General features: G+C 40.1%; 1 protein-coding gene across 4 annotated transcripts in view; it reads right to left on the reverse strand.

The window, feature by feature from the left end:
• Positions 1-1,368: 1,368 nt before the first annotated feature.
• LOC124794874 (protein pellino) overlaps positions 1,369-14,581 on the reverse strand; it is a 451,201-nt gene continuing 437,988 nt past the window's right edge. For all 4 annotated transcript variants that reach the window (XM_047258555.1, XM_047258553.1, XM_047258554.1 and 1 more), the window contains 2 exons: positions 3,982-4,097; positions 1,369-2,262 (listed from right to left, as the gene is read on the reverse strand). In XM_047258555.1, coding sequence (XP_047114511.1) covers positions 2,136-2,262; positions 3,982-4,097 — 243 coding nt within the window. In that variant the 3' untranslated portion in view covers positions 1,369-2,135. The remainder of the gene's footprint in view (positions 2,263-3,981; positions 4,098-14,581) is intronic.

A 14,581-nucleotide genomic window follows, 5' to 3' on the forward strand; every position in this document is an offset into this window, starting at 1 on the left:
ATAGCACCTAAATAACTGAGTAATATTTGAAGCTACGGATCCAATAAAACTGTTGGAGGTAACTATGAAATAACCATACGCAGTGAACTATATCACTGGAGCAAAAATAACATCTTAATCGAATTTATGTTGACAAGTCCTCACATTTTGAAGTATACAGATTTCCAATGATACTCCAAAAGCAGCAAATCACTTAGATTCATCCACCTTTCGAGCAGATGATATAAGTTTATTGAACTAACTTAGAAATGGGAATGATTGTTCTGAAAATTTAATTGACATCTTTCCAGCATGAGTCATTAAGACTTTATCGACTTGTTTAAAAGTGACTTGGGTGACCTGTACAATTTTATTGAGAATCAAAACACAAGAGCTGAATTCTGTAATCTGTCTACCCAGTATTTTTTCTGCAACTTAACAATGTCAGTTCCATTAACACTCACCTAAACAATCAAATTGCAGGAATGTAATTTGTTACCAGTTTTTTCCAGCTTCCTCCCAAAACGTAAAAAAGATAGTTTTATATTTTACACAGATGTTTATTTAAAACTTGTGTTGTTGTATGTGTTATATTTCAAATAGAGTCCCTAAATTGATTGTGATGTCTTATTTTGGTATTATTAGAAAAAATACTGTTAGTTCTGGAAAGTCGTACCTATCTTACTGACAGAATTTAAACAACCAAACAATTTTACAGTGTAATTCATCCAATAATACCGAATCTCTACAAGGAGGAATATTATAATGGACCCAGACAATACTCTCTCATACTGCTTCTACTACACTACATAAACAGTTGCTTTTTCCACGCTGAATGTTCTTCAACTTTTTAAAAGAAATGAGTGTCCAACTTCATGCCTTGAACTCTTACACTGTTTATGCACCAGTTGTATACAAAAAATACTGTAACAATTTGCTTGTAAAACTGCGGGGTCAACTAAGACTAAGTGAATATTGATTATGGAGTGGGGGGAGGCACTTATAAAAAAATATTAAGGAAGGACTGTAGAGAACTTGTGACAAGTTAAACTGATTTGAAAGTGGCTCCAACACACTGTGGAAATCAATAAATAGTTTACACCTTGCTTGTTCAAACTTACCATACTTCAACTGAAAATATTCATAGACCCACACACACTTATCTAATTACAGCCATTAATTATTTGTATATGTTCAGCCTGCCTGAGACATTCCAGTGTTTTTTGCTTTTTTTTTTGGTACAAAATATCACACAAGTGATAACAGTCTACATCATTATGATTCATGAACGAAGTAAAGCTGGTAATTATAACTGAATATCAATAGATCAATTCTTTCAAAGCAGCATTTTAAAATAATGCTCAACACAATAATGTAACACAGATACAATAAAAATTTACAAGATATAATTGTTCACACACATACAATTTAAAAAAATGAGATTAAGACAAACTAGTTTCACCAAACAGGCCATGTTGGTCTGAACAGCAACTCAAATGTGTATACAATTTCAGTGACATGATTGAACATATTAGCTGGAACACCACCATTCGTTTCAAACGGCAGTTATCAAACTTAACAGCACATTTCAGGATATTTGGACACACACTGCATAGTTTGTGTGGTGACACAAAATATCTATACACAATCCAGTTATCTCTTGGGCAGCATTTCAGTTTCACACACTATTTTGAGACTCACTGATTTAGTTTTTAACTGCTCACCTGTACATATTACTTTCAGTCCCATTAGAGCCAAGGCTGCTCCAGATTGAGTATTAATGGAGTAATATATGCACAGTTTGTGAGTTAATGCAGTGAGCAGTTGATAACTTACAAGTAATGCAGTAATTATAAATAATCTTCATTTTCACCTAATAATAATTACTGTCGATTTGACTATGCACGAGACACCTGACAACTGTTTTTCAGTTACAATGGTTTGACAGTTTTTAATCCAGTCACTTTCCAGCAGAAAACTCAAAAGTTTAAAAATCACTCATTTGGGGCTAAAACAAATAAAATATAAATAAAAATTCTTTGAAAACCACAGTGTCTTCACATACACTTTTTTTTTTAACAATACAGACAAGCCTCTTGGATCCAGAAGGCCACTTTGTTCATTTTGGCAACTGAAATATCTCTAAGCTGCACTTTTCAATCAACATTGTCCTGAAAAATAAGGCGTACATATCCTGGTTGTCCAGCCAGAAGTGTTGCACAGAAAGGACATACAGCTTCAAAACTGTTTGTCCCATGTGGTATGAGAACTGATGCCCAGTACCTACACAAAGAAATACAAACTAATTTTCAGTTTAAATCATTACCACAATGAGCTATCAATAAGTGTGTGTGTGTGTGTGTGTGTGTGTGTGTGTGTGTGTGAGTAGTCTATTTGAAAATCTATGGGTTATCAAATGGGAGCAAATAAAAATCAGACATTTTTTCCAATTGTACTGGAAATATAGTAACAATGGGACATACAGAATAGTTCACATTTTTCTATCCACTGTTTAAGAAACTGGTAATTTACTGAGTGGCAGATGAAGTTCCTTTTGAATTACTAAATTCATTAGCAGGAGTATACGTAATTATTTGGCAGTGTTAGAATTCTGAGATGCTTTGACAATGGTCTACACACTGTCTGCAAACTACCACTACGGATCATTTAGACTACTCTCTGATCATTCAGATTACTCTCTTCTGGGCTAAAAATGCTCTATAAAATCACAGGGTTGCTACAGAAATGATAGCACAGAATGTAATAGAGTGAAAATGAGCAATATAAACACACTTGTGTGTTTCAGTGTCAGTAATATGAATCTTGTTCTACTCTACAAGGTTTTGGGACTGCAGCCAGATCATGTTGACTTGCCACAATATTCCTGCTGGTAACCATTCAGCCATCTTCATGTGTCCATCATGAGCAACGGACACCTGCAGATGGCTGAATGTTTGCCAGCCAAAATATTGTGGTAAGAAGTCAACATGATCTGGCTCCAGTGCCGAAATCTCATAGAATATTCAGTATGCCTGGTAGACTTCAAGAATCACATATAGTGAAGACAGTAGCAACCTGTTTCTTCACACCATAAAAGTGAAATTTTCACAAAAGGTAAGCTGTAAAACATACCTACCATTACATTGGTGAAATGTTTTGAATATTTTTATTGTTCCAAGCAATTTTATTATATGAATTTTCTCCTGCTGCCGCTTGGTGAGTAGATTTTTTTTTATATATTCACTGTTATTTATGGTGCACTGATCTTTCCATGGCATAAAGAAAGACCCAAATCAGTGGTTAAGTGGGCATCAGAATAATACTGGGAAGAGGTAGGAAACATTCTGAGAAAGATGTTCATCAATTCAGTTCGAGATGAAGGTAGTCTAAGCCTTGGTGGTGGGTGAGTTTCACCTGTTCCAATTCAGGAATGTCAAACTGCCCTAACATGCGAGCTGACTGACCTTCACTCCTTCCCTACATTCCCTTCTGCTTTCCTTTCTAAAGAAAGCACTAACAGTTCTGAAAGCTAGGTAACATTTTTCTGCTTTACATGTATTTATAGGTAGTACTGGAATTTCATCTCCTAAAGATAAGTACTGGCCATCCATTCTATCTCACTTTAATCCTATGGTTCTCTCAAGTGTGTTTTCCTTTTCATAGGAAGTTAGTACCTACCAATTAAGACATACAGACAACATATCCATGAAAAGAAAGTGCTTGAGTGACCACATGTAATATTTTTATGTCACTGGTAAAAGTGCATAACCAGATTTGTAATACATGGTTATCAAATGTATGTATAGGTTTAAGGAGAATAAATACATCAAAACTGATAGCAAAAGAGCTTTAGAAGCATCTTCTGTTCTTTGGAAATTTACATTCACAACTCCATAGATGTTAAGAGCATATGTGCACATGAGGTTACAACTCATTAATACTGTTGCTACAATGTGAAGCAATATAATTCAATGGAATCTAATGTAAGACTAAAATACATACTTGACTGTTTTCTCAGTGGCCATATGCCCACAAGGATTGAATGCAAAAGTTGGTGGGCCCGAGTCCACATAAAATGCAGGTTCAATTCCCATGCACAGCTTCACAATAGGACCAGTCTGAAAAACAACACCACTCATTACTTTTAGGATTGAGGCAAAACTGTTGGGTACACTGCACTAACATGTCATCTCTCAGAATGTAAATATCACATTAAGGAAGATACAGTAATTATAATGTGACGGGTTCTGAGGTTATTACTATTCCATTCAAACACAATGAGGGAGGGGAGCACATTACAATTCCCAATGGACTTTGTTTAATTTTCTATCTATAGAAACTATGCAGTGGTTACTGGAGACTTCCTCACTGAGAAAAGATTAAAATGGATTTCACAGACTAGCAGATACAATGCCTAGTAGCTTGCTTTCATTCTGCATCAACATTTAAGATTGGAAAAAAAGTTATCAACTAGGTGACAATTATCTCAGTTCAATAAAGGAACAGTGCACTGATAACACATCAACAGGTGGCTATCCGGATACTCTGCAGGTAATATGGCTTGATGATAAAATCTGAAAAAACGGGAACCTACAAAATATGCCAACAAGCACCACAATGTTATTTCACACTGCCTCTATTATTCCAAGGTATCTTAAAGAAGTCACCAGCCCCTGTACACGATTAATAATAAATAGTAACTTTCAATTTTAACCTAACTCTCCCTCTGAACTGAAACCCAGTTATCAAACACTGGAACTTGTCACAGTAGTTAAAAATGCTGTATTCGCTAGGGATATTACTTCATCAGACGTAAACATCTAGAATTCTACTATCTATTTTATTATGATTAATGGAAAGTAGTTTCAGTTCAGAGCACTTCAAAAAATCCAATGATTTTGGAGGAAAAGTAAATCTTTATCAAATTCAAACAGTTTCTACCCCCATGCAGTATATAGAGTCAATTACTACTGCTAAATATTAATGCACTGAAGTAATCTACCAGCTATGGATTACGTTCTTGTGTAATTATGGGATCTGTCCAAAAAAAATCCATAGTTTTGTCCACAAAATTTTTCTACGCTTACTTTTTACTTATTGTGCATGGTCTCCTTAGAAATACTCTCCTCCAAAATTGATAGATCACTCCCAATGCCATTTCCACTTCCAGAGGCAGTCTTGTAGTGCCTCTTGCAGGATCACATGAAGCCCCATCTGTGAATTTTCTTTTATCTCACCTAGCATTGCAAATCTTCATCCTTTCAACAGGAATTTCAACTTTGGAAACAAATGAAGTCCACAAGGCCCACGTCTGGAGAGTACAATGGTAAGGCAGCACAGTGATTTCATGTTTTATGCAATCGTCATGCACCAACAGAGACGAATGTGCGGGTGCATTCTCATGATGCAAGAGCCATGAATTGTCTAGCCACATTTACAGCCATTTTCTTCACACATTTTCTCGCAGGCATTTGAACACTTCCCAATAGTACCATCAATTAACAATTTGTCCCTGTGGCATGGATTCATGATGAACTACCCCTTCAAACTCAAAGAAAACCATCATTGTGACTTTGACATATGGCCCAACCCGACCCGACGAACTCCTTTTTTTTTTTTTGGAGAAATTTTCATGACCCATTATGAAGACTGAACCTTGGTCTCAACAGTATAACCGTAGACTCGCATCCCATCATCATTTACGATTCTCTTAAGGGGGATAGGAGGTAAAAAAATCTCATTTTTCCAAAATATGCCTGCCGCCGTTGGATAAGCAGCTGAGCAGCAAGTCGTATACTCCTAGCTCACTAGTTTGTTACATAGTTTAATTCTTAATTTCTTTGCGTGTTTTTGGTACTTGCATTGTTTAATTCATAAATTTCGGGCGTATTATAGTATTTGAGAGTTGTAGCATCGCGTTTTAGTACCTGAATAGTGTAATTTGCGTAGTCTGTCTACTGTTTTTGTTTTGAACGGCCAGTGTCGGTTGGTCACAGTCAGTGTGCTCCCTGCCGCCGTTGGATAAGCAGCTGAGCACCAAGTCGTATACTCCTAGCTCACTCGTTTGTTACATAGTTTAATTCTTAATTTCTTTGCGTGTTTTTGGTACTTGCATTGTTTAATTCATAAATTTCGGGCGTATTATAGTATTTGAGAGTGTAGCATCGCGTTTTAGTACCTGAATAGTGTAATTTCGCTTAGTCTCCTTCCGCCGCCGAGCAGTGTCAGCAGTGCGCAAGTAGCAGCATTACTGCATTTACTAGGCAATCTTGTATTTTAATAACAGTTTAAATTTTGTCGATTTGTTTGCGCTCTCTGTAGATTAGTTCAGACGTTCTTTGCAAAACAGTTTTTAGCATGGATAGGGACTGCAACTGCTTTGTTCGGATGCAGGCTGAGTTGGCATCCCTTCGCTCCCAGCTTCAGGCAGTGTTGGCTTCGGTCACACAGCTTGAGGCTGTTGCCAATGGGCATCACTGTGGGGGTCTGGATGGGGGTTTTTCGGGGACGGCCAGCTCGTCCCACGCATCCCCTGATCGGACTACGACTGTGGTTGCCCGGGATACTGCCCGCATTGAGGCTGATCCCTCACCTGTGGTAGAGTGGGAGGTCGTTTCAAGGTGTGGCAGGGGGCGAAAGACATTCCGGAGGGCTGAACGGAAAGCCTCTCCAGTTTGTCTGACGAACCGGTTTCAGGCTCTGTCTCAGGCTGATACTGATCTTCGGCCTGACATGGCTGCTTGTCCTGTTCCAGAGGTTGCCCCTCAGTCTGCAAGATCCGGGCAGTTCCAGAGGGTGGGCTTACTGGTAGTTGGGAGCTCCAACGTCAGGCGCATAATGGGAACCCTTAGGGATATGGCAGCAAGAGAGGGGAAGAAAACCAATGTGCACTCCGTGTGCATACCGAGGAGAGTCATTCCAGATGTGGAAAGGGTCCTTCCGGATGCCATGAAGGGTACAGGGTGCACCCATCTGCAGGTGGTCGCTCATGTCGGCACCAATGATGTGTGTCGACATGGATCGGAGAAAATCCTCTCTGGCTTCCGGCGGCTTTCTGATTTGGTGAAGACTGCCAGTCTCGCTAGCGGGATGAAAGCAGAGCTCACCATCTGCAGCATCGTCGACAGGACTGACTGCGGACCTTTGGTACAGAGCCGAGTGGAGGGTCTGAATCAGAGGCTGAGACGGTTCTGCGACCGTGTGGGCTGCAGATTCCTCGACTTGCGCCATAGGGTGGTGGGGTTTCGGGTTCCGCTGGATAGGTCAGGAGTCCACTACACGCAACATGCGGCTACACGGCTAGCAGGGGTTGTGTGGCGTGGGCTGGGCGGTTTTTTAGGTTAGATGGCCTTGGGCAAGTACAGAAAGGGCAACAGCCTCAACGGGTGCGGGGCAAAGTCAGGACATGCAGGGACCAACCAGCAATCGGTATTGTAATTGTCAACTGTCGAAGCTGCGTTGGTAAAGTACCGGAACTTCAAGCGCTGATAGGAAGCACCGAAGCTGAAATCGTTATAGGTACAGAAAGCTGGCTTAAGCCAGAGATAAATTCTGCCAAAATTTTTACAAAGGTACAGACGGTGTTTAGAAAGGATAGATTGCATGCAACCGGTGGTGGAGTGTTCGTCGCTGTTAGTAGTAGTTTATCCTGTAGTGAAGTAGAAGTGGATAGTTCCTGTGAATTATTATGGGTGGAGGTTACACTCAACAACCAAGCTAGGTTAATAATTGGCTCCTTTTACCGACCTCCCGACTCAGCAGCATTAGTGGCAGAACAACGGAGAGAAAATTTGGAATACATTTCACATAAATTTTCTCAGCATGTTATAGTCTTAGGTGGAGATTTCAATTTACCAGATATAGACTGGGACACTCAGATGTTTAGGACGGGTGGTAGGGACAGAGCATCGAGTGACATTATACTGAGTGCACTATCCGAAAATTACCTCGAGCAATTAAACAGAGAACCGACTCGTGGAGATAACATCTTAGACCTACTGATAACAAACAGACCTGAACTTTTTGACTCTGTAAGTGCTGAACAAGGAATCAGTTATCACAAGGCCATTGCAGCATCCCTGAATATGGAAGGTAATAGGAATATAAAAAAAGGGAGGAAGGTTTATCTGTTTAGCAAGAGTAATAGAAGGCAGATTTCAGACTACCTAACAGATCAAAACGAAAATTTCTGTTCTGACACTGACAATGTTGAGTGTTTATGGAGAAAGTTCAAGGCAATCGTAAAATGCGTTTTAGACAGGTACATGCCGAGTAAAACTGTGAGGGACGGGAAAAACCCACCGTGGTACAACAACAAAGTTAGGAAACTACTGCGAAAGCAAAGAGAGCTCCACTCCAAGTTTAAACGCAGCCAAAACCTCTCAGACAAACAGAAGCTAAACGATGTCCAAGTTAGCGTAAGGAGGGCTATGCGTGAAGCGTTCATTGAATTCGAAAGTGAAATTCTATGTACCGACTTGACAGAACATCCTAGGAAGTTCTGGTCTTACGTTAAATCAGTAAGTGGCTCGAAACAGCATATCCAGACACTACGGGATGATGATGGCATTGAAACAGAGGATGACACGCGTAAAGCTGAAATACTAAACACCTTTTTCCAAAGCTGTTTCACAGCGGAAGACCGCACTGCAGTTCCTTCTCTAAATCCTCGCACAAACGAAAAAATGGCTGACATCGAAATAAGTGTCCAAGGAATAGAAAAGCAACTGGAATCACTCAATAGAGGAAAGTCCACTGGACCTGACGGGATACCAATTCGATTCTACACAGAGTACGCGAAAGAACTTGCCCCCCTTCTAACAGCCGTGTACCGCAAGTCTCTAGAGGAACGGAGGGTTCCAAATGATTGGAAGAGAGCACAGATAGTCCCAGTCTTCAAGAAGGGTCGTCAAGCAGATGCGCAAAACTATAGACCTATATCTCTTATGTCGATCTCTTGTAGAATTTTAGAACATGTTTTTTGCTCGCGTATCATGTCATTTCTGGAAACCCAGAATCTACTATGTAGGAATCAACATGGATTCCGGAAACAGCGATCGTGTGACACCCAACTCGCCTTATTTGTTCATGAGACCCAGAAAATATTAGATACAGGCTCCCAGGTAGATGCTATTTTTCTTGACTTCCGCAAGGCGTTCGATACAGTTCCGCACTGTCGCCTGATACACAAAGTAAGAGCCTACGGAATATCAGACCAGCTGTGTGGCTGGATTGAAGAGTTTTTAGCAAACAGAACACAGCATGTTGTTATCAATGGAGAGACGTCTACAGACGTTAAAGTAACCTCTGGCGTGCCACAAAGAGTGTTATGGGACCATTGCTTTTCACAATATATATAAATGACTTAGTAGATAGTGTCGGAAGTTCCATGCGGCTTTTCGCAGATGATGCTGTAGTATACAGAGAAGTTGCAGCATTAGAAAATTGTAGCGAAATGCAGGAAGATCTGCAGCGGATAGGCACTTGGTGCAGGGAGTGGCAACTGACCCTTAACATAGACAAATGTAATGTATTGCGAATACATAGAAAGAAGGATCCTTTATTGTATGATTATATGATAGCGGAACAAACACTGGTAGTAGTTACTTCTGTAAAATATCTGGGAGTATGCGTGCGGAACGATTTGAAGTGGAATGATCATATAAAATTAATTGTTGGTAAGGCGGGTACCAGGTTGAGATTCATTGGGAGAGTGCTTAGAAAATGTAGTCCATCAACAAAGGAGGTGGCTTACAAAACACTCGTTCGACCTATACTTGAGTATTGCTCATCAGTGTGGGATCCGTACCAGATCGGTCTGACGGAGGAGATAGAGAAGATCCAAAGAAGAGCGGCGCGTTTCGTCACAGGGTTATTTGGTAACCGTGATAGCGTTACGGAGATGTTTAATAAACTCAAGTGGCAGACTCTGCAAGAGAGGCGCTCTCCATCGCGGTGTAGCTTGCTCGCCAGGTTTCGAGAGGGTGCGTTTCTGGATAAGGTATCGAATATATTGCTTCCCCCTACTTATACCTCCCGAGGAGATCACGAATGTAAAATTAGAGAGATTAGAGCATGCACGGAGGCTTTCAGACAGTCGTTCTTCCCGCGAACCATACGCGACTGGAACAGGAAAGGGAGGTAATGACAGTGGCACGTAAAGTGCCCTCCGCCACACACCGTTGGGTGGCTTGCGAAGTATCAATGTAGATGTAGATGTAGATTTTGTAGTGCACATCTTCCTGAATAGTTTGATGTATAAAACATATATATTTGAGATTATAAGGCATGTTATTTGGTCTTTTAAGTGTCCCAAGATGCAGCACCACACACCTCTGCACAGCATTATTCTGTCATACATAAGTATTTCGCTCTCTAGAATTCGAATGTTTATATTTGCAACAGAGATTGTCAAACGTGAAACAAAGGACTACTGATATCAATACTTTCTCTGCTGCTATCGACATGCATTGTTTTGATCAATGATTTTGTTTGCTCTCTCTTTTGAAAGGCCTGCAGTGTGGTGTTGTGACTTTCCAAACGATTTTCATTTGGTTTGGCAATAAGAAGGAAGACAGGGGACTTGAAAAACATGAAGCAAGCAGTTCGGGCCTTAAGCTTCCACAAAATATCTATGGACAATAGCCCTATACACAACTTGTGCCCAAAAGAAAGTGAATCACGGTGTGGCTACCAAAGGTCAATTGCTGGTGGTGAAGAATATCATCACAGGAATTCTCTACCATCTGCTGCAATGGAAGCCATCAAACCTATATTCAGGGACCTCACAAACGAAAACTTGTAAAAGAAATGTCTTCACGGCGGTACCCAAAACCCAAATGAAAGTTTTAACCAATATATAAGGGAGAGATCACCATAATCATTTTTGTGGGAAGAAATGGACTTGCTATTAGTGTTTATGATGCAGTTTCATGTTTTAATGATGGTGTGCAAAGCAGGAAATATGTTTTAGAGAAAATGAGAATTAAGCCCGTAGTGAACTGCATCAAAGCTTTGTATGCAATAGGCAGACAGCTTGTAGTGAAAGCAGATATATCATTTTTGGAGATGATGATAATCAAGAAGGGTGCATCAAACAAACATGAAAAGAAAGAAAACTGATTTAAAAAATGAAAAAGAACCTGCTCATGGTGCTGGACAGTTCTAAAAGAATGCCAAATACAAGCAGATACTTTTAACAGCCACTTTATGCAAAACACAAATTTCTGTGCTTAAGTACATGTAACATCAAAAATAAATATCCTATTACTTTCAAACTTGGTACGCTGATTGAGCACTAACTCCTCAATGCTAAACTCTAGAATTTTCCAACTCTATTAAAAACTGTGGTAAAAATTGAGATAATTAACTATAAAATTTAAGTTTTTTTTCTAAACATGAAGTTTAAAATGTAACAGCTCATTCATTTCCTCATAAATTAAATAAATTCTAAAGTTTCATGCACCTTTAAGTATGGTTTGTATGCTGTGCAAAATTCATCGAAGTATCTCTCTTACTTATGAAGAAAAGTGCACCTATAGCAACAAATACAGCCAATAGTAAGTGAAAAAATGCCAAAATTTCACAGGTAAAACAAATTTATTTTGGTATGTTTTTGAACTTCCACTGCTATGAGTGTGAATCCTGAATCCTTCCTAGTCTTGCTGACAGTTTTATGAATTTATTTGTAAAAGTATAGACAGTGGAAATTAAAATATCTGTGGTGCCTCTCCTACTCCAGGTCGGCCCATTTGACATTCTACCCCCCCTTCACGAACATCTTGTTCTCATTCGCCCAAAAAAGCTCTTCACAGATTGTGAGGTGAAGGTCTTTCTGGTCTTGGCTCATGAGCCATAGGACAACACAATGCATTCCAAGATGCTGTGTCAGTTTTTCTTGACATGATAGAACTAAGATGTTACATTCTTCTGCAACCTCACAGTCAGTCAGTCTTCAATTGGCATGCACAATTTAACTGATGTTCCTGATGTGAGTGTTGTCCATAGATGTCAAAGGGCGTCCTGAATGAGCGTCACCTCTTACTTCCGTCCAGCCATTTTTAAACCGTGTGAACCATTTGTAACAGAGTACGGCTTAAGCACTCATCACCGTAGGCTTCCTGCATCATTTGGTATGCCTCTGTAAAGGTTTCTTGGGTTTCACACGAAATTTAATGCAGACACATTGCTCCTCTAACTCTGCCATCTCAAAATTTGCAAACTGTGCAATGCAACAATCTACTCAAAATAGCACTGAACAATAACTAATAGACATACAAAAATGAAACTCCAGCAGTTAAACATTGAACACAAGCCTGTGCAGGGATGCCAATCGCATTTTGCTCCAACACATAACTGACAGGTAATTATGAGTGTTCTGGAATTTTTTGAACAGACCTCGTATATGAATACCACTAGCCAATTGTTTCATTCTATGTTATGTACTTCCCACTGAATCTCCATAAAACATTGTTGATTATATGGACTTATTACTGTATTTTAAGTTATTTTGTCAAGCACACCTCAGGAACTCTTCGATAACTAAAATACTTTCAAGTCCTCAATTGATTTGAACCTTCACAGAGCCACATACTACTACTTGATGGCTTAACAGCGCACGACTACATGGGGAAAGTTCATTCTCGAGCCTGGAGGAAAAAAATTATTAAGTAGTAGCACTGTGGATCACACATTGCAGTATCTATGTTATATACTGGTGTCTGAACATAGTAAGCTAGCTGCACAGTGCGCAAATCAGACTGTTGAGCTACTGTTTTCCCACTCTGCTGTCAGGGTCATTCCATGTCAAGTCATCCAGCCATGACAACCATTATCTAATTGTCAACTGAGATTTTGTGTACTGCTTTTGTATCTAATATCATGAACTTTAGCCAATTTTTAATGCTTTATATACATTCTGTTGGTAGAATTTGCTAAAAGATTGATGCAATGCATTACTTCAAAGCAAACTGTGAAAATTTGAAAATTTGCTGCAGTTTTTAAACAAAAAATGGTACGCTGACAGTTTTTTCCCTGAATATCCTTTTGGACATGTGGTTTCTAAAAGCATGTCAGAATTGTCCAATTAAATTTTTGTAAATTAATTTTATTGTTAAATTAGGAAAAAAAAAATATTTTTGACAGTTGCCGGGTTGCTTAGAGGAAGTCTTCTTGGTTACCCAAGCCTGCCAACCCAAAGTTTGGTGCAGATTTATTGATGATATCTTCATGATCTGGACCCACAGTGAAGAAGAACTCCAGAATTTCCTCTCCAACCTCAACTCCTTTGGTTCCATCAGATTCACCTGGTCCTACTCCAAATCCCATGCCACTTTCCTTGACGTTGACCTCCACCTTTCCAATGGCCAGCTTCACACGTCCGTCCACATCTAACCCACCAACAAACAACAGTACCTCCATTATGACAGCTGCCACCCATTCCACATCAAACGGACCCTTCCCTACAGCCTAGGTCTTCGTGGTAAACAAATCTGCTCCAGTCCGGCAGCCCTGAACCATTACACCAACAACCTGAAAACAGCTTTCGCATCCCGCAACTACCCTCCCGACCTGATACAGAAGCAAATAACCAGAGCCACTTCCTCATCCCCTCAAACCCAGAACCTCCCACAGAAGAACCCCAAAAGTGCCCCACTTGTGACAGGATACTTTCCGGGACTGGATCAGACTCTGAATGTGGCTCTCCAGCAGGGATACGACTTCCTCAAATCCTGCCCTGAAATGAGATCCATCCTTCATGAAATCCTCCCCACTCCACCAAGAGTGTCTTTCCGCCGTCCACCTAACATTCGTAACCTCTTAGTTCATCCCTATGAAATCCCCAAACCACCTTCCCTACCCTCTGGCTCCTACCCTTGTAATCGCCCCCGGTGTAAAACCTGTCCCATGCACCCTCCCACCACCACCTACTCCAGTCCTGTAACCCGGAGGGTTTACAGGATCAAAGGCAGAGCCACGTGTGAAAGCACCCACGTGATTTACCTGCTGACCTACCTACCGTATTTACTGGAATTTAAGCCGCACTTTTTTTCCGGTTTTTGTAGTCCAAAAAACTGCCTGCGGCTTAGAATCGAGTGCAAAGTAAGCGGAAGTTCTGAAAAATGTTGGTAGGTGCCGCCACAACTAACTTCTGTCGTCGAATATATGTAGCGCTACGCAGGCATGCTTCGCAGGCACAAAGACAAATACTGGCACCAAAACCTCTGCGTCAGTAAATAAATAAAAAAAAGGTGGAAGACGAGCTTTTTTTTCTCCGCCCCGAGTTTCGACCACTGCATTTTCATACATTATCCAACGAAGTAAATACAAATTCTGTATTGTTCCTCTTCGAACGTAGCAGTATTTCAATGTACTACGAAAATCCGACTGGCAGGACTGTTTGGGATATTTGTCAATATGGCTACCTCTGCTTTCTGAATTTTTTCCTAACTGTGAGAAGAAATGGTTGCTAATAGGAACTTTTATGAATTGTGAATCACATGCAGTATTCTCTTCACCATAAGAATAATATGAATATAAACATTTTGCCATGTATTCTTTCGTGTTTGCTGCTATCTCATTTAAATCCTGTCCGTCTAATAAA

This window comes from Schistocerca piceifrons, chromosome 4 (assembly GCF_021461385.2).
Source record: "Schistocerca piceifrons isolate TAMUIC-IGC-003096 chromosome 4, iqSchPice1.1, whole genome shotgun sequence".
NCBI lineage: Eukaryota > Metazoa > Arthropoda > Insecta > Orthoptera > Acrididae > Schistocerca > Schistocerca piceifrons.